Here is a 25,555-nt window from a genome sequence, read left to right on the forward strand (position 1 = left end):
ATTTAAAAAAAAAAAAAAAAAAAAGCAACAACAACATTTTCTCTGTAAAGCACATCATTGCCTACTTGCACTTAAGAATACCACACAACACTTCAGCACTGAGCTTGAGGGCCATTTTAAACAGCGAAATCACCAACAAAAATCACAAAGCTATAAAAAATGTGGCACCAAAAAAAAAAAAAAATATATATATATATAGCATGAGAGCTAAAACAAAAGGCAGACCATTACTTTGTTTGACCTTAACTGGCAATTTGTATGTCTGGTAACACAAACTTTTCACAGTGCTGCACATGTCTGTGAGGAACCTCAAAAGCACTATAAGTATTGAATTTGGTATTACAAATAAATTTAGTGATGAGGTGAAGTCACTACCACACAACTTGTAAATAATGAGGATCTACTATAAATGCTGTGAGTTGGAACTTCAGATCTTATAACACTACCGTCTCAACGTGCAATTTCTATGTTGCCTCAACAGAAAGACTGTTAAGAAGGATAATTTGCTGCTCTTAAATTCTTTGGTCAGTCACAATCTGCTGGACAGAACTCATCAATTGAGCTCACCTAACTGCAAGGGATCTGGAAAATGTGGGAAATACTTGAGTTTCTAGTAAGTAACAAATATTTTAGTTACAAAATCAGACCAAAAGGGAGAAAAATAATCTACTTTACAAAGGAAGTTATTTATTCTTGTCAGTCAGCAAGTGCCCTTTTGGAACGTTTTGGGAAGTAAGGAAATTTCAGGGTTCTCAGCTCCTTTGGCTTCCCCAGGTGTATCCATTCCAATTGCCAGATCACAGTCATTCCACCAGTCTCATCCATTCACTTTAGCAGGACACATGATTACTTTTTTGTTCTGGACCCCTGTAATTTCAGTTTGCTGGTTCTGTTTGTCTTTCTTTTTGGTCATTTACAGATTGGGACTTGCCTTGTTATTGTTGAACCTTAGCAAATTAGTAGTAGTAATCAACATAGTCAAAAAGCCTAATAAATTTGCCATAAACTCTAAGCTCTTGGTTAGCATATAGTCTAAATTCTTATTAGCAAGATAATTACTTAACCAACTGCTTACTCCAGCATCATGTGGACAGCCAAGAAAAATCTGCATCTGGTTTGAGGGAGTCCTCATTGTTCCCATCCCTGTTTGACTCAAAATGTTCTATCCAGTCAGCCCTTTGTATCCACATGTTCCACATCTGCAGATTCAATCACACGTAGGTATAAAATATTCTTAAAAAATTTCATCTGTGCTCAACAGATACAAACTTTTTTATGTCATTATTCCCCAAACAATATAAGAACTATTTGTATAGCATTTACAATGTATTAGATATTGTCAGTAATCTAGAGATGATTTAAAATCCACAGGAGGATGTATATAGGTCATAAGCAAATACTATTTCCATTTATTTATTTAATTAATATATTTTTTTAATTGTAGGTGGACACAATACATTTATTTTATTTATTTATATGTGGTGCTGAGAATTGAACTCAGGACCTCACATGTGCTAGGCAAGAGCTCTACCACTGAGCTACAACCCCAGCCCAAATACTATTCCATTTATATAAGGATTTTGGGCATCTGCATATTTTGGTATCCTTAGGGGGTCCTGGAATATCAAGAGGTGACTATATTTGTTCTAAAGGTCTTTCACTCAAGATACTATTTCTGGCTAATAATTTTCTGTATTAACTAAGATTCTTTTTAAATAAAATAATTCATTCTGAATAATACTAACAGCAACACTACTATTACTCTGATAATAGTATAATGCCAGATTCGTAGGACCCCAATAGACTTCCAGGAGCCAAATCCGATGCAATCACACAAGAGTCTTTATTGCAAGCTTGAGCCTGGACTCACAACTGTTTCTGACACAAAGGTATGGAGGAGTGAGTCCCAGTCCTTTGTTCAATGAGGATTTATAGATTTTTGGGGGATACTCTATGCGTCACAACATCACATAGCAAATCATTTCACACCTCAGGAAAGTCAAACAACAACTCTTAACATTGATTTGCACATTCACTGGCGGGAACAAGTTGGGTAAGGGTGATTGGTTAATACAAGAGGGGAATTTGTTTGAACTGGTTGGTTTAATCCGTGAGGGGTGTACGTGCTAAACTACATGGTTTCCCAACATGTTATCAACCACCATAAAATACTAGGGGGTCATCTGGTATTTTCCCTGTCTCATGCTGATTGGTGGTTGCTTGGGGGTTGCTATGGGTCCTCACCTAGCCTAACTGAGTCAGGGATACCTGGTGTCTCCTGTTAATTTGCAGACAAACAACTCAGCAGGGTGGGTATGTGCCTAGGAGTGGTCTGTGGGTTTTTTCCAAGGACAAGGGTCACGCCCCCTTCCTTAGACAAGCTTTGATGTAGAGGCTGGTTTCTCAAAAATGGAGTCACATCAGTTTCTCAATAGTAATAGTAACAGTAAATATTTTGTACTAGTACATGGCAAAATAGATGCTTAACAAATGCAGACACTGTACTAAGTACCTTTTTGTGTGTTTGTGTGGTGGGGGATCAAACTCAGAGCCTCATGTCTGCTAGGCAAGTTCTCTGTCACTGAGATATTCCCCAGCTCATTTACTAAATATTTTAAATGCATTTTCAAATTTAATCCTCATTACAACTATATACTAGTAACTTTTACTTTTTGTATAAAAGATCTCTGTGACCCAGGAGTTTAGAAATGGCCCCAGGAACATACAGCTAGTAAATGTTGGAGCCAGGATTTGAACCTAGCCCATCTTATTTTTTGCTACCCCATAAGCAAAAAAGAAAAGGGGGGTGGGATTGGGAATTTATTATAAGGGAGTTATTATAGAATCAAGGGCAGAAAATCAGGAACTGCGGGATGAGCTGAAACCAAAAACTAGGAAGATTTTGGCAATACAAGTCATCTTTTCTCTCTGATTCTCCTCTCTGCTTTTCAGATTAGATAGGGTACTTTTTAAAAATATTTTTTTAGTTGTCAGTGGAAATTTATTTATTTATTTATGGTGCTGAGGATCAAACCTAGGGCCTCACACATGCCAGGCAAGTACTCTACCACTGAGGTACAACCCCAGCCCCAGATAGGGTACTCTTGATGAACAAAAGGGAAATATTGAAAATAATGATACAACTGATTATCTCACGGGTCCCTGCTTTTGACTGGCTTTGGAAAATCCCAGCACTATCCCAACTCCCTTAGTAACTTGGGGCAAATCATTTCATTTCATTGGCCTCAATTTTCTTGTGTATAAAATGAGAATTTTGTACCAGAGATTTCTTTGTGTCACTTCCACCTCTAAAATTCTGTGATTCTCAGTATTGATAATGGAGTTGAATGTGTAGGTTTGGTGAGAAGATAAGGAAGGGTGCTTAGAAAAGAGAGACAGAAAAAAAGGTTTGGGGGGAATCTCAGTGTTAATTACTGTTTATAGTAGGAGTCAAGTAAAGAGCTTTGGAAAGATATAAAGAGAGATAGAAATAACTTTTAACCCTGATCACCAGCTTATTTTGAATAGGATCCTTCTGAGCAATCCAAGGATTCTATGAGCAATCCAAGAGGGAATAGTAACTCCTTGCACAGTGATTAATATGGTTTATCTCTTAGATTTTTTTTATAGGACTTTCACCTAGGCTACAGAACCAGAGACAAAGAGAAACCCCAAATATATGAATGTCTAATAAGAAAGTCACATCTCTCTGGGTCTGTTTTCTTCTGATGTGTAAATTGCAAGGTTTGGTCTCTGTGATCTCTGGGTCCTGTTCATATCTTAACATTTTTGGGTTCTTGGTTGAATCTAAAGCAGCTCCCTTTTCTGAATGATCCATCTTTGGGCCAGACCTCTGTTGTCATTCCCCTCTTTTTCGGTACCAAGGAATGAACCCAGGGGCACCAACAACTGCGTGCCATCCCCAGCCCTTTTTTATTTTTTATTTTGAGACAGGGCCTTGCTAAGTTGCTGAGGCTGGCTTTGAACTTGTGATCCTCCTGCCTCAGCCTCCTGAGCCACTGGAATTACAGGTGTGTACCATGCACCATGTCTGGCATCATTCCTCCTTTCAGTTTATACCTGATTGCCCAGTTCCTTTCTTTGTGGCCTCCTTCCTTCCTCAATTTCCTTGAATCCTACTTGCTTTTTAAGCTCCTTTGCATCCTCTTTGTTTTCTTATATTTTTCTACAGACCCCCAGATTACACATATGATCTCCAGTTCTCTGTTTCTATGTCTGCTTACTTCTCTTTGCATCCCTGGCTCCTAACTCAAAATAACTCCTTGGATTCCTCCAAGGGCCTCCTGGGATCTCCTATCATTGGTTTCTCTCACAGAAACACACCCTTTCCAGAGCTAAAGGATCAGGTATTCAGTGGCTCAGGTGACAAACCTGCTATCAGGTTACAGATATTGTTTCTTGAAAGACCACACTACCATGTCAGTGGAGCCTCGGGGTGCCTATAGTGCCCTGCCCTCACCTGGCTATTCCACACAAGGTGAGAATAACCAGAACTCACCTCTGGTACCAGTGCTTACCTGGAAACATGGCTCTGAGCCTCTGGCCCCCACTGCTGCTCCTGCTGCTGTCCTGCACAGGTGAGAGATACAGAGAACAGTGTTGAGGATTAAGGGGAGGGTTGCTTAGAAAGAGATGTAAGAATGTGTAGGTTAACCAGATAGGAAAAAAAAATACTAAAGGGACAAGGAAGAGGGGCAGAGATTGTTGCCAATGAAAGGGACCTCATTTCATCTTTACATGCAGGCAGGGAATTGTGTTCAGGGGCAAGGCTGACTGGGCTTTTTCTCCCTATTAGTGACCTCTGGTTTCTCTCCTTACAGTGACTCTGACCCCTACCGGACCTCAGTCCCTGGACCCTGGTCTCTCTCTCTTGAAATCATTCCTCTCTACTCTGGACCAGGCTCCCCAGAGTTCCCTCAGCCGTTCACGGTTCTCTGCATTCCTGGCCAACATTTCTTCCTCTTTTGAGCCTGGGAGAATGGGGGAGGGACCAGTGGGAGAGCCCCCACCTCTCCAGCCCCCAGCTCTCCGGCTCCATGATTTCCTAGTGACACTGAGAGGCAGCCCAGACTGGGAGCCAATGCTGGGGCTGCTGGGGGATGTGCTGGCACTGCTGGGACAGGAACAAACTCCCCGGGACTTCCTGGTGCACCAGGCAGGTGTGCTGGGTGGCCTCGTGGAGGTACTGCTGGGAGCCTTAGTTCCTGGAGGGCCCCCTGCCCCTACACGACCCCCATGCACCCGTGATGGTCCCTCTGACTGTGTCCTGGCTGCTGACTGGTTGCCTTCTCTGCTGCTGTTGTTAGAGGGCACACGCTGGCAGGCCCTGGTGCAGGTGCAGTCCAGTGTGGACACCACCAATGCCACAGGTCTCAATGGGAGGGAGCCAGCCCCTCACTTTTTGCAGGGTTTGTTGGGCTTGCTTACCCCAGCAGGGGAGTTGGGCTCTGAGGAAGCTCTTTGGGGTGGTCTGCTACGCACAGTGGGGGCCCCCCTCTATGCTGCCTTCCAGGAAGGGTTGCTCCGTGTCACTCACTCCCTGCAGGATGAGGTCTTTTCCATTCTGGGCCAGCCAGAGCCTGATGTCAATGGGCAGTGCCAGGGAGGTGAGTGATGCTGGGTAGGGGGCTTGGATGAGGTAGAGCAAGATGGGTGAGATTGGGGTAGTTCTCTTTCTTGCTCTTTTCCTCCTAGGTAACCTTCAACAGCTGCTTCTCTGGTAAGTAACAAAAGACCAGTTCTGAGGGGTTGGACCTGGGAACTCTAGAGTTGGAGGCTGAAGACATCAGCCTATAGAGCCAAGGAGAAAACTGATGGGAGGAGTGTGGCTTAGGGGTTTTGGAGTGTGAATGTCTGGGTTAGGGTTCTTTGTCCATCTCTTCCTAGCCATGTGGACTTGGGCGTGTTACATACTTTATGTCTCAGTTTCCCCATTTGTAAAATAAAGATGATAATATTAGTTACTGCAGAGTTGTTGTAAGGTATGAAATGAGTTGACATTGTATGTATAAACTGCTTAGAACAGTACCTGGCTTAATAAACTTTAGCTAATAAAGATGGGGTATGGAAAAAGAAGAAAGACTGAATTCCTCTACTCCCTTACTAATTCAGTACATCAGTGTCAGCGTAGTTAGGCATATTCAGTTGCTAGGCAGATTTCCTGATATGAGGCCAATCAAGGATTGAGTTTAAGCTACCTAAAACCAGATGAAAAAAGGAGAAAGGAAGGAGTCAGGTAGACAGAACGGAGTCCAACTGGGGCTGTTCCTAGATGATTTTGTGCTTTGGCAGCACAGCTCTCTCCTTTTCTTCATCCTAGCATTTAATCCAGTAACACCTACACTCAGGAACCTCATTTTTGGAAAAGCCTATGCTTTCCATGCCCTCTGCAGGGCTCTGGGGTAGGGTCATACTCTTCAGTTGGAAGAAATGTGATCTAACCAGATCCTGCCTGTTCCTCCCTCTACACCCAGGGGCATCCGGCACAATCTTTCCTGGGATGTCCAGGCACTGGGCTTCCTATCTGGATCGCCACCCCCACCTCCTGCCCTCCTCCACTGCCTGAGCACCGGTGTGCCTCTGCCCAGGACTTCCCAGCCCTCAGCCCACCTCAGCCCTCGCCAACGACGAGCCATCTCTGTGGAGGCCCTCTGCGAGAATCACTCAGGCCCAGCACCACCCTATAGCATTTCCAACTTCTCCATCTACTTGCTCTGCCAGCATGCCAAGCCTGCCACCCCACAACCCCCTCCCAGCACCGCTGCCATCTGCCAGACAGCTGTGTGGTATGCAGTCTCATGGGCACCAGGTGCCCAAGGCTGGCTACAGGCCTGCCATGACCAGTTTCCTGATCAGTTTCTGGATGCAATCTGTAGCAACCTCTCCTTTTCAGTCCTATCTGGCCCCAATCGCCGCCTGGTAAAGCGGCTTTGTGCTGGCCTGCTCCCACCTCCCACCAGCTGCCCTGAAGGCCTGCCCCCTGTACCCCTCACCCCAGAGATCTTCTGGGGCTGCTTTTTGGAGAATGAGACTCTGTGGGCTGAACAACTGTGTGTGGAGGCAAGTCTACAGGCTGTGCCACCCAGCAACCAGGCTTGGGTTCAGCATGTGTGCCAGGGCCCAACCTCAGATGCCACTGCCTTCCCACCCTGCCACATTGGACCCTGTGGAGAACGCTGCCCAGATGGAGGCAGCTTCCTGCTGATGGTCTGTGCCAATGACACCATGTATGAGGCCCTGGTGCCCTTCTGGCCTTGGCTAGCAGGCCAGTGCAGGATAAGTCGTGGGGGCAATGACACTTGCTTTCTAGAAGGGCTACTAGGTCCCCTTCTGCCTTCTCTGCCACCTCTGGGTCCATCTCCACTCTGCCTGGCCCCAGGCCCATTCATGCTTGGCATGCTATCCCAATTACCACGCTGTCAGTCCTCTGTGCCGGCCCTTGCCCACCCCACTCGCTTGCACTATCTCCTGCGCCTGTTGGCCTTTCTCCTGGGTCCAGGGGCTGGAGGGACTGAGGCCCAAGGGATGCTGGGCCAGGCCCTGCTGCTCTCCAGTCTCTCAGACAACTGCTCCTTCTGGGATGCTTTCCGCCCAGAGGGCCGGCGCAGTGTGCTGCGGACAGTTGGGGAGTACCTGGAGCAGGAACAACCAACCCCAGCAGACTTCGAACCCACTATCAGCCTTAGCTCTGGCATGAGCAAGATGGAGCTGCTGTCTTGCTTCAGTGTGAGTGAGTTTCCCTTGGGGGAAAGTTCCTGGAATAAGGGAGGGACCTCCAGGGGAATTCCTTCAATGTGAGAGGCAGGAGAATGTATTTACAGTGATGTAAGCACACAATTCTAGAGTCTGACAGGCTCAGGTTCACATCTTAGTTCCATGATCAACCTTGGATAGGTTATTTAGCCTCTCTGAGCAATATCTTTCTCTTCTTATCTATAAACTAGGAGTAATAATGGTGCCAATCCCTTAGGGGGCTTGTAAGGATTATATGAGATAATACATGCTGACATGCTGTGGGCTTAGCTCACTGTATGATACATAAGCATACAATAAATGTTATATTATAATTATTCTTTTGCATTCTTTGATTCTCCCCCTTTCTGCTCCAGAAAGAAGAGGAATCAAGTTAGAGGGCTCTAATCCCCTCCCTACCAAGTTAGAACTGGGGGTTGGCAGTATATAGGAAGGTAAATCAGGAATGAGAAAGATTCAGGGGGACTACAAATCAGAAGGCTTGGGCTGGGTTCAATTATGCCATAAATTAGTGTGATCTTAGATAAGTAGATCAGTTTTTCTGGGCTTCAGATTCTTCTCTGTAGAGTGAAAGGGCTTAAAATATGTTAAATACCATATTTCATTCATTGAGTATCTGTTATGTGCAAGGCACTTTGTTAGGTTCTATTGGGTATATAAAGATCCTTGACCCCACATTAGGGCCCCCTTTTTTAAGCTCTGGCTTCAAGGAAATGGAATCGGGTAGACTGGTAGTAATTTGGTTTAGATGTACAAATACTTGTTGAGCCAACTGTGGACCTGGCATGGGAGAGGACATGGAAAAGCTTAGAACATGGACCCAGACTTAATGGGGCTCAATCTCTGAAGAGACACACATACTTGCTTCAAATGGAGGATAATCATCCCTGCAAGTTGATTTTGGGTGCCTGGGGAAGCTGCAGGAGGACAGAAGAGAGGCTATCTTGGCATCTTGTCTTTTTCCCCACCAGCCTGTGCTGTGGGATCTGCTACAGAGGGAGAAGAGTGTTTGGGCCTTACAGATTCTAGTGCAGGTAACAGGTGGAGGGGTGCAGGGGTGGACTGGGTGACAGCCATTGCCTAAAGTCCTTGTCCAGTGAGGTCATGCCCACCATGATCTCCTGTTCCCAGGCATACTTGCACATGCCCCCAGAAAATCTCCAGCAGCTGGTACTTTCAGCAGAGATGGAGGCTGCACAGGGCTTCCTGACACTCATGCATCGTTCCTGGGCCCAGTTGCAGGTGGGCATAGACGGGGAGGGAGCAATGATGGAGGGCAATCTAGGGATGAAGTTTGCTTGGAACCTAGTATTCCAGAGTCTTGCCTTAGTGGGAGAAGGAACTCCAGAGAGGAGATGGCAAGAATACTGAGCATCTCCAGAGCTAGCATCCATTCTTATGTCTCCCAGGTGCCCCCATCCGAGGAGCAGGCTGTGGGTCGCCTGACAGCCCTACTGCTCCAGCGGTACCCAAGCCTTACCTCCCAGCTCTTCATTGACCTGTCACCACTCATCCCCTTCTTGGCTGTCTCTGACCTGATGCGCTTCCCACCGTCTCTATTGGCCAATGACAGTGTGTAAGCACCACTCCTCCAGTTTTCATTAGTATCAGGCCATCCCCATGACCCTGGTAGCCCTGTCCACAACTCCTCCCTGTTAAATTGATGACAGTCTCCTTTCCTTCCATGAGAGCTGGGCTACAGAAGATCAGGGGACAATAGTTTGGAATAGGTAAAGGGTTAAGACCCATTATTCTCCATAGCCTGGCTGCTATCCGGAATCACAGCCCAGGGATGAGGACTGAACAAAAGGAGGCCCTGGCAAAACGACTTTTGGCTCCTGAACTGTTTGGAGAAGTGCCTGCCTGGCCCCAGGAGTTGCTGTGGGCAGTACTGCCCCTGCTCCCCCACCTCCCTCTGGAGAACTTTCTGCAGCTCAGCCCTCACCAGGTATGAAAATCATCTTCTTTACTTGACTGGCCTGTCTTCTGGTAGTTGGGATAGGAATCAGTGACATGTCTCCTAGTGGGCCCCTCCCTGTAAGTGTCCTATAGTGCCCCAACACAGGATGACCCTCCCCATCTCAGATCCAGGCCCTGGAAGATAGCTGGCCAGTGGCAGGTCTTGGGCCAGGGCATGCCCGACACGTGCTGCGCAGCCTGGTGAATCAGAGTGTTGAGGATGGTGAGGAGCAGGTACGCAGGTGAGTGTTTGTGGGAACAATGATCAGACCAGATGGGAGAGGAAGAGAGGTAGGTATAGCTGCCATGTGGATTGGTGTTCTAGGAAGGAAGGGGAAAGAGAGTACACAATGGGTCTAGGCTGTGTAGGGCTCCAGGAGAGACATATGGTGCCCACATTTCCTAGTTTCAAATTGCCTATGCCACGTACTCACATAGTCCCTATCTTAGTACTAGGCTCTGTAATCACATGAAGGCCAGTTTCATGCTCTCCTCAGACTTGGGTCCCTCGCCTGTTTCCTGAGCCCTGAAGAGTTGCAGAGTCTGGTGCCCCTGAGTGATCCAATGGGACCAGTAGAACAGGGGTTGCTGGAATGTGCAGCCAATGGGACCCTCAGCCCAGAAGGACGGGTAAGCCCCTTGACACAGGCCTATAAAACTCCAGCCTTTCCCTGAGATGTGTGGATGACTTGCCTGATTTTACCAACCAAGCTCAAGCACAGAGATACCAACCCCTCCCCTACCTCTGATACCTTCATTTCTCCCTCCATGGTCATTCTTACCTGTTACTACCTCTTCTTGGCCCTACCCTATCTGGTCTGTGGTACCCAAAACGTCCTTTGCCATCTTGAACTTAATCTACTCTGGTCCCATCCCTGGTTCCAAGGAAAGGTCCTTGGAAATCTAGGTGTGGTATTAAAGAGGAGGTTAAAATCCATCTGTCTCTCTCTCCAGTCTCAAACCTTCTTCGGTTACAGGTGGCGTATGAACTTTTGGGGGTTTTGCGCTCATCTGGAGGAACTGTGCTAAGCCCCAGGGAGCTGCGAGTCTGGGCCCCTCTCTTCCCTCAGTTGGGCCTCCGCTTCCTTCAGGAGCTGTCAGAGCCCCAGCTTAGAGCCATGCTTCCTGCTCTACAGGGAACCAGTGTCACACCTGCCCAGGTGGGCCTGTCTTACTCTCTAGTGTCACTTTCTGGAGCCCTAGTCAAGAGAATCACATTTAGGGACAACATCAGCCCCTCCTTTCCCTGGGTGAGCACTAAAGGTGAACCCTATCCCAATAGGGTCTTCCTCATTCCTCTTCCTTAGCTCAAGAAGGAACCTGACTCATGTTGATCACTGGGGATGGTTGAGAGGGAGCTGGAAGTTTTGGAGAGCAGGCCCTAGGAACCTATTGAGGACTATTGTTTTCTATTTCATCCCATCCCAGGCTGTTTTGCTCCTTGGACGGCTCCTCCCTAGACATGATGTGAGTAGCAGCCCTCTGGAGATCAGCAGCCCTCTGGAGATCTCTGTCCCCTTTACCCTGCCCTCTCAGTCCCCCTCGTACCTATTGCCATGCTGCATTGTGACTGTTGTCTTCCCACCACTCTACCCTCTTCCTCAGACCTCTTGTCTTTCTTGCTCCTCAGCTGTCCCTGGAGGAGCTCTGCTCCTTGCACTCTCTGCTGCCAGGTCTTGGTCCCCAGACCCTCCAGGTCATTCCTAGGAGAGTACTGACTGGGGCCTGTTCCTGCCTGGCCCCTGAACTGTCGCGCCTCTCTGCCTGCCAGACCGCAGCATTGCTGCAGACCTTTCGGGTATGAGTGTAGGAAGGATGAGAGCATCAGGGATATGGGTGCCAGATGGGAGGAGGGCAAATTTCTTATAATCAGGGAACCTCCCTACCCCATACTTACCAATTACTTTACATACAAACTTACACAAATACATTACTGATTATCATGCAGGTGAAAGATGGTGTTAAAAATATGGGTACAATAGGTGCTGGTGCAGCTGTGTGTATCCCTGGTCAGGTATGTGTGAGATCTCCCAACTGAGCTCCTCTCTGTGTATGGGGCAGTTCCATCTGGATTGTGTTGCCTTGCATACTTGCCTTGCAGTGGTCTGAAAACTCAAGTTAGCTCTGCACCCACTTAGATATTAGTAGTTCTTCCCAGTTCCAGATACAGGACAGCATGATCCCATCGTCCTACAATGTCAAAGCCAGAAGTTCCTGAGAATTTTTAAGCCAACCACCACACTTTGAGATGAAAACACCAAGATTCAGAGAAACTAAGGGACATTAGCTTATCAGGTGCCCAACTAGCAGCAACCCTTAACTACAATAGATGTTTATGTATTCATGGCTACAGTGGCAAATGCCATTCCATCACTATCCTAGCTTTGGTTCCTTTCTATGCCTGTGACTCCCCTTCTCTGAGGGCTGAGTGCAGACCCTCTCATCTATTACTACACTGCTACGCCCATCACACCAGCAGCCCATCCCCACCACGTGGCCAGATTGCCTGCTTCCCTTGCTCCCATTAAAACTTCTACAACTGGACACTGCGGCTCTTCTGGCAAACCGAAGACGTTATCGGGAGCTGCCCTGGTCTGAGCAGCAGGTAATTCTCTCACTTCTTCCTCTCAATCTCTTCCATCTTCTTTACCCACCCTTTACCCTATTTGGTGGCTTATCCCTAGGGTAATTTGTAATCAAATCTCTCTCTCATTCTGTCTTTTATTTGGAAGAATAGGGACTGGTATGGTCTACAGAGTGGAGAGGCAGAACTGAGTCCCTAACATCTTAGGCAATATCTTTGCTGGGAAGCAACTCTTCTTTTTTTTCTCTTGTAGGTACAGTTTCTCTGGAAGAAGATGCAGGTGCCCACTAACTTGACCCTTAGGAATCTGCAGTGAGTAATTTGTGTTGAGCGGTCAATTTAATCTAACTGACGTTTTTTTTTTTTTTTTTTTGTGTGTGTGTGTACTGGGGATCAAACCCAGGGCCTTGTACACACTAGGCAAGTATTCTACCATGGAGCTACATCCCCAGTCCCCCACTAATATTTTTAAAAAATTCTTACCATGTGTCAGGTACCTTATGATATGCAAGGTGGGATACAGGGATGGATAATTCATAGTCCAGCCTCATCAGCATTCCTCTGGTTCTCCCACCCCCATGCCCTTCTGTCCTTTTACAGTGCCATGCCCATCCTGACTTAGAGCTAAGGAACTCAGAAGAGCTGAGTTCAGGTCCCCATCACTTACTTGTGCTCTTAGGCAAGTCATTTAACCTCTCCAAGCATCAACCTTTTCTTTAATAGAAAGAGAATTAAAATGTACTTACCTCATAGGTAGTAATGACAAGGCAGGGGTTGCATTTGTAACTCTGGTAGAGCACTTACCTAGCATGTATGAGGCATTGAGTTTGATCCTTAGCACCACATAAAATAAATACATAAAATAAAGGTATTGTGTTCATCTATAACTAAAAACAATGACAAGTCCTATAAGATATTTAATATAGTATCTGGTCCAATACAAACTCCCAATAGACATTGATGTTATTTGTTTAATTCAAGGTAACTTCAGAGCCATTGGCCAAGCAAAAACAAATAGGAATAAATAGGTTTTAGTTTATCCACACCCATAATAAAAGAGCTAGGGGCTTCAGAACTTAAATACATAGTTCTTGTCTCTGTTTACCACACTTCAGGTAGATTGATATTGGGAATGTCAGTTGACCTTCTCTAAATCTTTATTTTCTTCTCTGATAAACAATGACGATATTAGGGAAAGTTAATGAGAAGATATGTGTATGAACATTTCTCCAACTGTAAATGACCATAAATGAACATCTGTCTTTGTGTTAAGAGTGCTGATATCAAGGAGCAGACAGGCTGTGGCATGTGTTACATCTACCCACTCCCACAGGGCTCTGGGAAACCTGGCAGGAGGCATGTCCTGTGAGTTTCTGCAGCAGATCAACTCAATGGTAGACTTTCTTGAAGTGATACACATGCTCTATCAACTGCCCACTGGGGTTCGAGGGAACCTGGTAAGAGAGGGTACTTGGGCCGTAACTAGCAGGAACACCAAGACTGGGACCCTGGGTGCAGAAACCTAGAACCCATGCTTGGCTCTGTACTGACCCTGCTTCCCCACCCTGTCCCACAGAGGTCCTGCATCTGGGTGGAACTCCAACGGAGGATGACAATGCCTGAGCCAGAACTGACTACCCTGGGGCCAGAACTGAGTGAACTTGACACCAAGCTACTACTGGATTTACCGTAAGCTCTATGGCTGGAGGTACTGGATCCTCAGAAAGCTCAACTAGAAGATCTGCCCTTAGGGAATGCCCAAGAGGAAGCAGTTTTCTGTATGGTGGTTTCCTGATATCATTTATAGCCCAAAGTAGAGGATTCTATTCAAAGTTGCTCTGTGAATTGCTTGGCTCCCAGAATATGGCCCCAACATAGGACAGGGGAGGGAGACAACATTGTGCTGTGACTTGCCAAGTAATCTTGATATAACCCAGGCCACATTAATCAAATAAGAGTATCTGAAATGAGGGAGGCAATGGTCCAATTCTGCAGACTACAGCTCTGCAGACTACAGCTCTGCAGACTACAATTTCCAAAGGATTGTAATCTTCTTAGGGCTTTGTGTTCTCTATATGTTGAGGAGTGGAGAAAATATATGAAAAACATGACAAATGCCTTCAAATCCCTGAGGGGCTATCAAATAGAATGTATAAGGGCATATTTCTGAATAGTTCCATAGGGCAAGATGAGGACTGTAAGATATGGAAAATGACAAACTCCAAAATAGTGTGGTCTGGGAAGAGGAAATGAAGAGGAGGGCAGCACATGGATGGCATTGATCCTTTCCCAGTGCATTCTTTCCCCATGACAGAACAATCCCTAGAAAGGAAGCCAAAGTGTTGATCCATCCCCAGATAAATCCTTTCCCAGTGACAGTACAATGGGACCCTGAAGATAAAGAGATAAGCACTGAACACTGACCCCAGACCCTCCATTCTTCTCCAAGTAAAAATATTGCCCAGTAAAATTCCAAATTCTCACAAATCTGTTTCCTGAGTGCCCAAACTGACATGCTCTGTTAATAATTAAGTCACCTCTCAGAGTAACCTATATATATAAGCACAGACTCCCTCTTTAGCCAGTATCTCATTTTCTACCAGGAAAGTGGGTCCATCAGATGTGTGATTTCATTGCTGAATAAAGGCTGTGCTGATCCATGAAGTTTGCACCTGGCTTGGTCCTTTCGTACTAACAAGGACTAATGAGTTAAAAACAAATTTTTATCTAATATGTGGAAAATTAAGGTAGTGCATTCTTTTTTTTATGAAAGTCTGATTGAATTTATTCACTTGCTACTAAGACCTAGATAATCATACATTTCAAGGCAATGAAAGGAGAAATGGTTTCTGAGTTTTAATAAAACACATCAACAACAACTAACACAACTGTAATTATTGAGATTATTTGTTAGTTGTTTGTGGCAATTTTTTAAATTTTTAATTTGTTTTAATTAGTTATACATGCAGTAGAATATATTTATGCACTTTGATATATCATACATAGATGGGATATAATTTCTCATTTTTTAAAAAAAATATTTAGTTGTAGATGGATATAATATCTTTATTTTATTTTTACATGGTGCCAGGGATCAAACCCAGTGCCTCATGCATGCTAGGCAAGCTCTGTACCACTGAGCTACAACCCCAGCCCCATAGTTTCTCATTTTTCTGAGTGTACATGTTATAGAATCACATTGGTCATGCAGTCATATATATACATAAAGTAATAATGTCTGTTTTGTTCTATCCTTCCTATCCCCAATCCCTTCCCCTCTCCTCCCTTCACTTCCCTCTTCCTAAACTAAGGTAACTCTGTTCTTTTCTAGTGACTCTTCCTTATTGTGAATTAGTATCCACCTATTAGAGAAAACATTCAGCCTTTGGTTTCTTGGGATTGGCTTATTTCACTTAGCATGATATTCTCCAGCTCCATCTATTTTCTGGCAAACGCCATAATAGTAATAGTCCAGTGTGTGTGTGTGTATGTATGTTTCACATTTTCTTTATCCATTCATCTACTGAAGGACATCTAGGTTGGTTCCATAGTTTAGCTGTTGTGAATTGAGCTACTATAAACATTGATGTGGCTGCATTACTGTAGTATGTTGATTTTAAGTCCTTTGGGTATAAACTGAGGAGTGGGATAGCTGGGGTAAATGGTGGTTCCGGTCCAAGTTTTCAACCATAGGAGCTATTCAATCCTAAGCTGGGTGGCTCTGTGGCAGAAATGCTATGGAGCAGATTCAAGTATGGGTTGGGAGGACCAGATGAACCTAAGTCCTCTCCATCACAGAGATCCTAGGAGCTTATGAATATCTCCCTGATATATTTATTTTCCCATTTTTGATCCCATTTCACCTCACTGCCATCTGAACTGTAAGTCAGAGTGGGAGAAGGAAGGGTTATAGTGGTCCAGGGGATGTGGTGATGGTAAAAAGCTGTTGACTCCATATATGCATTTTTATATGCCTTTCCATTGATTTTGGCTCTCGTACATAACTGGCCCAGTTCCAGAATTTGCAACCTTGTACAGAGTACAGGATATCACTTTGATTTCTGGGCAAAAGGGCTTTGGTTTTGTTTTTATTAATGCCATTCAAATCCATTTAAATATGTTGGTTCTCTGAGATAACTTAGAATCCCAAGGGCATGGATGAGGTGAAAGATTAAGACCATGAATCAGAAATCCTCATTTGTGAAAAAGGTGTGAAGAATTTTAATAACTAATATCTAGAGCTTTGGAGTCCATTAGATCAGGTGAGATTGTTATTTCTTTTTAGGAAGACAAGAAATAGGTTACTCTCTTTGTTCTCTCCCTTCAAGCAAACAGTGAGAATTTGTTCAGGGCTGTTTGATATCAGTTCCTGTTCATGGTCACAGGGCTTGATCTAGTCACATAAATTATCTGGGGAATGTGGGGTCCTTTCTCAACTTGGCTCGGTTCCAAATGAGTGCACCTGTTGTCTAATTGCTATAATAGGATCCAGTTGATGGACAGACTGTCTGATGAATCTATTATGTTGGTGGTAGAGCTGGTACAAGGAGCTCCAGAGCAGCTGCTAGCACTGACCCCAATCCACCAGGCAGCCTTGGCAGAGAGGGTACTACAAAACCTGGTAAGAGTTCATGCTTCCAGATTCAGATCTGTTACCCTTGGTAATGTGTACCTTTCAAACAGTGTTCTCTGTGTTCTAACCCCCACCTCCCTCTCCTTGCTGCTAAATAGGTTCCTATGCATAAGGCCTTATCCCCTTAGATCTGCCTCTTGATTCTACTCCTTGATAATCTGCTTCATGTTTCTTGTCCATACCCCTTGAAGTTCAAGAAATCTCTTGGATTCCACCTTTCAGTCTTTATGCCTCCTCATATCTGGGCTCATTCACTATTTTTAAAATGTGAACAAAGGTAATGAGCTCACAAAGATGCTAACTTGGGAGCATGAGGGAGGGAAGGTCAAGGGGCTTGGTGTCTGGATCAAAGAGGCTGGTACTCTGAGTCAGAGATAAATTGTCCAAGGATTGATACTCTTCTCCAGGCTCCAAAGGAGACCCCAATCTCAGAGGAAGTGCTGGAGAAACTGGGTCCCTTGGTTGGATTCCTAGGGATAGAGAGCACACGGCGAATTCCCCTACCAATCCTGCTATCCCATCTCAGTCAGCTGCAGGGATTCTGCCTAGGAGAGACGTTTGCTACAGAGCTGGGATGGCTGCTGTTACAGGAGCCTGTTCTTGGGTATGGACCTTTGAGAACTTCAGATTCTAACTTACCCTATACCCAGCCCCTCAACCATCATCTTCAGGGGCAGACTATTCCACTTGCTTAAGTCCTAAGTTCTCCCAATCCTAGCATATCCTCATATCCCTCAGCTCCCTAGCCCATGGTCTTCTTCCTGTCCCCCAGGAAACCAGAGCTCTGGAGCCAGGATGAAGTAGAGCAAGCTGGACGCCTAGTATTTACTCTGTCTACTGAAGATATTTCCTTGATCCCCAGGGTGAGATGAAAGAACAAAGGAGAGTAAATGCATAGAGAGGACTATAAGCTGGTATTGGGGATCTTAGACCAAAAAGTGTGCAGTCTGATTCTGGAAAGTACTGCTGACAGACATAGCAGCTGCAGCAACTGGCCCTGATCCTGTGTGGCTCTCCCCACCTTCCCTTTCCTCTGTCATGCAGGAGGCTTTGGGTCCAGAGACCCTGGAGCGGCTTCTAGAAAAGCAGCATAGCTGGGAACAGAGCAGAGTTGGACAGTTGTGTCGGGGGCCACATCTTACTCCCAAGAAAGCAGCCCTGGTAGCTGGGTTTGTGCGGCCAGCTGCTGAGGATCTTCCAGGTGAAGCTACCCAAATACTCATATTTCCAGCAGGCCATACAGGAGAGGGTCTCAAACAATGATGCAGTCAGAAGTCTGGCCTCTAGAGCTGGGGTTTTAGCTCAGTGGTGTGCTGAGTCCTTAGAGCAAATTCGCAAATCTGTGGTAGCAGGTTTGGTTTGGTAATTTACAAAACAAAATGATTGGAGGGATGATATTCAAATTCCTTTCTAGTTCTAAGGTTCTGTGATTCTGGGAGTTTATAACCCATTAGGTTTTTAGTCTAGGACTCTTAACTCAGTTCTTCCTGGGCTATGTGTGGAGCTCTCTACTGAGATCCCCAGAAGGAAGAAGACTACTTGGGAGCTAGAAATTCTTTGGAGTTAGATACCTGGATTCTAATTTAGCTTTGTCATTAAATTACTGGGCAACTTCCTCAGTAGTGCATTTATGAAATCAGCCCTTGTTCCTCTTCAATCACTTATTGTTCTAATATCCTCTGAGCCCTATAAATCTCAACCCATAATCATTCCTTGACTCATACTGCCTACACTACCCCACCCTCCAAAAGTTGGAAAGGTCATTCATCTACAGATATCTCTCTGGGCATATTTTAATACTATACTGACCCCCAGACCTGCCTTTCTACTTAGAACCTGTACCAAATTGTGCAGACATAAGGGGGACCTTCCCAGCAGCCTGGTCTGCAACACAAATTGCTGAGATGGAGCTCTCGGACTTTGAGGACTGCCTGGCACTATTTGCAGGAGATCCAGGACTTGGGCCAGAAGAACTACGAGCAGCCATGGGCAAGGCAAAGCAGGTTAGGGATAGAGAAGCCAGTAGGAATTGCAGGGGGGAAAACATGAGGAAGTTGGTTGAGAGTGTTATAGGACACAAGAAAATGGGGAGTTGGGTGAGAGGGGAAGAAACAGGAGATTAAAGGGTTAGAGGGTTTTGGATCACAAATAGATTAGAGGGGATCAATGTTTAAGAAAGGGGCTAGAATAGTGGATAGAGAGACTAGAGTAGTGGGAATCAAATTTAGTGTGTATTAAACCATCTGAGTGGCAGGTTTTTAAAATGCTGTTCCTGGGGTCCCATATTAGACTAAGAATCTCAGGTTGGGTCTAGGAATCTACATTTTAACAGATACATCAGTGAGTCTGGTGTACTTGAAAGTTTAGAACTCATAGACTAGAGTTTTCTTTTTTCTATTGATACTCTAATTTTTTAGTCCCAGAAACTATAATCCAATTCTCTCATTTTACAGTTGAGGAAAGTAAAGAAAAGGCAAGTGATTTGCCCAGTGTTCCACAGCTAAGGTTAGAGACAAGATTAAGACCCAACATTCTGACTCCTAGTGCGGTGCTTTCTCCATTCACATTATTCCTCTTTTTTTCCTAGTTGTGGGGTCCCCCCCGAGGATTTCGTCCAGAGCAGATCCTGCAGCTGGGCAGGCTCTTAATTGGTCTAGGAGAACGAGAGCTACAAGAGCTGACCCTGGTAGACTGGGGAGTGCTGAGCACCCTGGGGCAGATAGATGGCTGGAGTTCTGTCCAGGTAATACCTTCTCTCCTCCCTGCCACTTCCCAAAAATCCATCCCATAGACCCAGGCCTATAGGTTACCCAAAGTCCAAGGAATTTTTTCCAGTGACCCTCCCTGACCATTCTTTTTTAAAAGTATGGTGCTGAGAATCGAACCCAGTGCCTCACATGTGCTAGGCAAACACTCTACCACTGAGCTACAACTCCAGCCCCTCCCTGACCATTCTTTCTGTCATTTCTCAATAGCTCACTCTAGCTATCTAAGGAACTTGGTGATTTATTCACAGTGAGGTCCTGGACACATAATATTCTCTCCTGCCTCTTTTTCTTTTGCCTCCTTTCCCCCCCCCCGCCTCCTTTTTTCTTGAGCAGTAGGTATCTTTAACCTTCCCCCTTGGCCATTGGATCTTCTGAAAGAGCCAGGTCTGGGATTTTTTTTTTTTAAAGGATATGGTCCAGTAGCAACTACCTAATCCCCTAATAACTTCCCTATTCACTAATTCCCCATGATTTCTCTTATCCTATGTGCATGTACCTCCACTCTAGCTCCGGGCTGTGGTATCCAGTTTCCTACGGCAGAGTGGTCGGCATGTGAGCCACCTGGACTTCATTCACCTGACAGCACTGGGTTACACACTCTGTGGACTACAACCAGAGGAGCTACAACATATCAGCAGTTGGGAGTTTAGGTCACCTGTAGAGGGGTTGTGGGTGATGGTGCTGAGGTGAAGGTGGGCTCTCTGGGGAGGGAAGGATTATGAAGGGGTAGTCCCATGAAAAAAGGGAGATCATTTGAAATCATCTCTTTCCCTCTTAACCACAGCCTCTATCACTGAAGCTGAATTTTCCTTTCTTCCCACTTTTCCACAGCCAAGCAGCTCTCTTCCTGGGCAACCTGCATCTCCAGTGCTCTGAGGAACAGCTGGAGGTTCTGGCCCACCTCCTTGTGCTGCCTGGTGGTTTTGGCCCAGTCAGTAACTGGGGGCCTGAGATCTTCACTGAAATTGGCACAATAGCAGGTGGGGAGGCTGGACTCTAAATGTTGGTGCTAAATTTCAGGATTTGGTTTCCATATCATGGGTGGACTGGGTGGAGGACTGCTTTGGACTTCTTAAAGCAGAAGTCTGAGAAAATGTTTAGATAAGGAGTTAGAGACAATGTTAGAAAAGGTAAAGTAATTTGGGAATAGTTGGAAGGGAAGTTTTAGGTTTGAAGAGAAGGGAAGAGACATGACAGCCTATGACATTTAGATGAATCCTGCTTCCTTCAATAGCTGGAATCCCAGACCTGGCTCTTTCAGCACTGCTACGGGGACAGATCCAGGGGCTGACCCCTCTGGCCATTTCTGTCATCCCTGCTCCTAAATTTGCTGTAAGTTTTGTTGCATTGGGGTCTGGGTTGACAACAGGAGAACCAAAGTTACATGTATACACTAACGCCTATCCCCACTTCCAGGTGGTGTTCAATCCCACCCAGCTATCAAGTCTCACCAGTATTCAGGCTGTCGCTGTCACTCCTGAGCAAATGGCCTATCTGAGTCCTGAGCAGCGACAAGCAGTTGCATGGGCCCAGCATGAGGGGAAGGAGAGCCCAGAACAGCAGGGTGAGTTCCTGACCCTCTATATCCTGATTCACAATATAAACCCTAATTTGGTGCTGTCTGACCCATAGATTCTGCCTAAGGAGATCCTTGGAGTGAAGGGGTCTATAGGAAGAAAACTTGTTTCCAAGTACCATTGGCTCCTGGGAAGCAGAGTTGTGATATTCCTCTATTCCTCATAGGGCGAAGCTCAGCCTCGGGCCTCCAGGAGTGGTCTCAGTCCTCCTGGGTTCTGGTATTGACCATCAGCTTCACAGGACACCTGCTATGAGCCTGTCTCTACAGTTAAGAGAGATTATTGAGCAAGAAACCTTACATCATAATGAATAAAGTGCAAATGGAAGTACATCCCAATTATTCTCAGGAAGCTGATGAGAAATATGGGTAAAATGCTAATGCTTTCCACCCACCTGGGAATCAGTGTTCCTGGCATGCCTTATCTGGAGTCTCTTTCTATCATAAACAACTCCACTGCTTCTTTTTACTTCCTGGAGGTTTATCCCTACCCCTCACCCACCAGTAGAAATAACACAGACAGCTGAAGCATAGCAAGGAGTCTTTACTAAGATGGGGGCTGGAGGTTGAGACAGATTAAGGACAAGTAGAATGGGTCACCATTAAATGGGAAGAAGTCCTGGGGCTCTTGAGTCATCTGCCAGAGATAGGGAGTCAATGTTTGTTTTGGATGAGAGGTGCAGGGATGCGGATATCCTGGCCTCTCTCCAGACGCCGTTCACAGTCAATCAAATAGTTTACTCCATCGATGACCAGTTGCACCAGCTCCACCTGAAGGACACTAATCCTTGATCTCTGCTTCCTATAATCTGAGTTTCTTTCTTTAGCACTTACTGACTTTCCTGCTCTGGAAATTCATTTCCAATTGCATTTTTGCTTAACCTGAATTTCACTTCAGATTCTGTTACATCCTGAGGCTCACTCTCACTGTCACTATCTCAACCCCCATAGACCTGTACCTCTTTTCATTCTAACCCCTTAGGATCTCACCTCTGACTTGCCCAGTCGATCCAAATTAGAGATGTCGAAGACATTGCCTGTGGCAGCAGTGTCTACTCCTCCAGTCCCACGCTTCTGGAGTCTTAGGTTCTCTAGGATCTTTGGAAAACGGCTATCCTAGAGGGGAGATAGGGATTGGAGGTAGGGTCAATAGAGGCAGAGACTGTTCCTATCTGCTCAGAGATTTTCCCCTGACCCTTTAGTCCCAATATGTCTGGCTCCTTTTGAAGTATCCAACCCCACCCATCCACACTCATCCTCTTCCTCACTTATACTGCTTTCTAAACCCCCACAACTCCTTTACTTTGCTTAGCAGGGGCAGTTTGATGTGCACTCCAGCCCGAAGTCCAGTGCCCAGGTTAGATGGACAGGTCAAGATGTATCCCAAACGCTCATTCCACATGAATTCCCAGCCACGCTCCTGGATTAGCCGTTCCACCTGAGCCCACAAAGATTCTGTTAGTCAAAAAACAAAGGATATGTGGACCCTCCCTTAGGAACTCTAGAAATATATAGAACAAGAAACTTGGGTGTGAATAAATAACACTGTTTTTTTTTTAAATGAAAATAGTCGATTATTGTCATCATATATGCAAAGCAATTTTGATGTTGTAAAATAATGATGTGCCTTATGATGAGATTGTGAGAAAATATATTGTGTGTGGAAGGAAAGAAAGTTGAGGAATGCATTAAGGATGATCTAGGGAGCTGGGCCCAGTGGCATGTGCCTATAATCCCAGAAGCTTGGGAATCTGAGAATTGCAAGTTCAAACCCAGATTCAGAAACTTAGAGAGGCCCTAAGCAACTTAGCAAGATCCTGTCTCTAAATAAAATATTTAAAAAAGGGGTGGGGACATGGCTCAGTGGTTAAGTGTCTCTAGGTTAAATTCCCAGTATGGGGGTTGGGGATGACCTATGGAAATGAACAGAGGTAGTACAATGAACCGAGAAAGAATTGATTATTCAATGAATTCTGCATGCTTTACAATGAGCAGAGGCTCCTTTCAGATAAAAAATGAAGGTACAAGTTTTGCAACAGAAAGATGCAAGAAAGCCTTCTGTTAGCCATGGAAGGAGCACAAGTGAGAAAGCAGAGACATGTGATAACAGAACAGAAAAGCCAGATTCATAGGGGTGTGTGTGAGAGAGTGAAAGGGGGCCTGGAATGGGTGTTCTCGTTTCTCTTAGCTATCCTAATCATAAAGATGAAGATTAGAGTTGAAGAGACAGAGGATCTGTCAGGGCAATGAACACCAAGACCATTTTCCAATATTAATAAAGGGGACCCTGTTTATAATTCAGAAAGACATGATGGTATGGGGGATTCTTTCATGCTGAATATGGGGAACCCTTCTGTTAAGAATAACAACATATACCTAGCACTTATTAAGTACTTGATATGGAACAACCACTTTGTCTGCATTATTTAATGTCTCGCAACAACCTAAAATGTAGGAAATCTTATTATCTCAATTTTACAGATGAGGAAACTGAGGCATTTAATTTAAAGAGTACTTCCCTACATATGCATGTCAGAATATGTTATCCCTTATTGCCAAAAATAGTTTAAACTTCCCAGCTAGGAATCTAAAAAAGGAGCTTGCTTTCTTTCAAGTCTAAAATAGAACTGAATATAAGAGAACATACAGTAAGAACTGGGTTTATAGCAGGTTCTGATATAGAATTAAATATGGAGATTCAATCCATACAGGATTGTAGATTCTGTTCAATCCCTTATCTAGAGCCATACATTCTGGAACTTGAGCCATCCCATCCTCCTTTTTCTCTTATCCTTCTCCCACTCTTAGTTTAAAGCCAAGACATGATAATTTAGCAAGAATGACAGAATCTAGAGTCAAGGCCCATCTTGACTCAGAACTGAGGGATTGTTTTGGAATCTTAAACACCATAATCTCTCAACCCTACATCAATCCAGGCTCCAGTGTTTTCCTAATCTGCACACTCCACCATCCCACACCATATGTCCCAGGAACTAACTTGCCATCTCAGTTATTTCTTCTTTGCATTATCTGGAAACTGCTTTATTTACTTCTTTTTGTTTCTGACATTCTTTTTCTCTTCCTATATTTCGGGTGACAATATGTCCTGGCTTTCCCAAGACAGTCCTGGTTTTACACCCATTGTCCTGGAGTGACAAATGGTAACCCTTTTTACTATTAGAAATGTCCTGGGTTAGTTGTTTATGTCAATCTACCTAGGCTGCTCTTTGGTTTTCCTTATTTCCTCCCACCTAGCTTCCTTATACATTCTTTTTCTTTTAATATTTATTTTTTAGTTGTAGTTGGACACAATACCTTTATTTTATTTATTTTATATGGTACTGAGGATTGAACCCAGGGCCTTGAATGTGCTAGGCAAATGCTCTACCTCTGAGCCACAACCCCAGCCCCCCCTTATACATTCTTCTCCAACCTCTTTGAGGCCCCGGCCAGAATCTTTCAAACACTCTCTTCATGTTGCCACCCTTTTCCATGGAGATGACCCGTGTATGATCCTCCTCATTCACCCAAATCAAGAAGCTCTTCTCATTGTTGTGCCTGAGGGCAGGAGGAAAAGGGGTCAAGTGGCAAAACAAGAACTGGGAAAGAAAGGGGAAAAAAACATTTATGTGGGCACAGGGGATAAAAGAGGTGAAGAGCAGCCTCATACCAGATTCCACGAGCATCTGGCCAGTCTCGAGCCATTCCTGCTGCAGTCAGTAATGGGGACACAGGCTTATCAAATAGAAAGTGGTCCTGGGGAGAGTAAAGCAACTTGGGTTAAGAATCCTTCAGGTATTGAAGCCTTGAACCCAGAGCCCAGCTATTTTATATGGCCCAGGCTCCCCTCTGGTTCTACTCCCCCAACTCAGCTCCCTTTCAGGGTCCCTCACATCAATAAGCTGCTGCTGCTCAGCCTCTGTCATCTCACTGAGCCTATAGTAACGTCCAGCCAGGTCACCCTTCAGGCCACTCAGTGCATCCACCACAACGCGTTCCACCTCTCGCCGTTCTGCCCGAGTGCAGGCTGGAGGCAGACTGAGTCCCCGGATACTTCGGCCAGTTCTGACTCTTGAGGACAATACATACCTCTCATCAAAGTAGCCAGAACGAATCTGAGGGACAAATGGAATATAAGTCATAGAAACAAGTAGATATATAGCTCAGTTGGTAGAGTGTTTGCCATGCATGTACAAGGCCCTGGGTTCAATCACCAGCACCAAAAAAAAAAAAAAAAAAAAAAAAAAAAAAAAAAAAAAAAA

The 25,555-nt window shown here is 45.1% G+C and overlaps 2 protein-coding genes across 2 annotated transcripts in view; one reads left to right on the forward strand and one right to left on the reverse strand.

Moving 5' to 3' along the window:
* The first annotated feature begins 4,546 nt into the window (after positions 1–4,546).
* On the forward strand, positions 4,547–21,549 carry Strc (stereocilin). Its single transcript, XM_015480244.1, has 29 exons — positions 4,547–4,598; positions 4,842–5,627; positions 5,716–5,740; positions 6,495–7,746; positions 8,745–8,807; positions 8,905–9,015; positions 9,183–9,349; positions 9,535–9,721; positions 9,859–9,974; positions 10,230–10,362; positions 10,710–10,892; positions 11,161–11,199; positions 11,363–11,530; positions 11,681–11,746; positions 12,212–12,337; positions 12,570–12,628; positions 13,650–13,773; positions 13,893–14,005; positions 16,802–16,937; positions 17,357–17,553; positions 17,722–17,812; positions 17,994–18,150; positions 18,783–18,952; positions 19,537–19,692; positions 20,225–20,367; positions 20,549–20,697; positions 20,952–21,049; positions 21,134–21,281; positions 21,461–21,549. The coding sequence occupies exons 1-29, from the start codon at positions 4,547–4,549 to the stop codon at positions 21,547–21,549; spliced, it is 5,304 nt and encodes a 1,767-aa protein (XP_015335730.1).
* A 268-nt stretch (positions 21,550–21,817) lies between these two features.
* Ckmt1a (creatine kinase, mitochondrial 1A) overlaps positions 21,818–25,555 on the reverse strand; it is a 6,399-nt gene continuing 2,661 nt past the window's right edge. Inside the window, 7 exon segments of the mRNA XM_015480245.2 lie at positions 21,818–22,064; positions 22,284–22,409; positions 22,597–22,731; positions 24,727–24,741; positions 24,743–24,851; positions 24,964–25,049; positions 25,187–25,408. Of these exon segments, the coding sequence (XP_015335731.1) occupies positions 21,948–22,064; positions 22,284–22,409; positions 22,597–22,731; positions 24,727–24,741; positions 24,743–24,851; positions 24,964–25,049; positions 25,187–25,408 (810 nt within the window). The 3' untranslated portion in view covers positions 21,818–21,947.

This window comes from Marmota marmota, unplaced genomic scaffold (genome assembly GCF_001458135.2).
Source record: "Marmota marmota marmota unplaced genomic scaffold, marMar, whole genome shotgun sequence".
In the NCBI taxonomy this organism is placed as follows: Eukaryota; Metazoa; Chordata; class Mammalia; order Rodentia; family Sciuridae; genus Marmota; species Marmota marmota.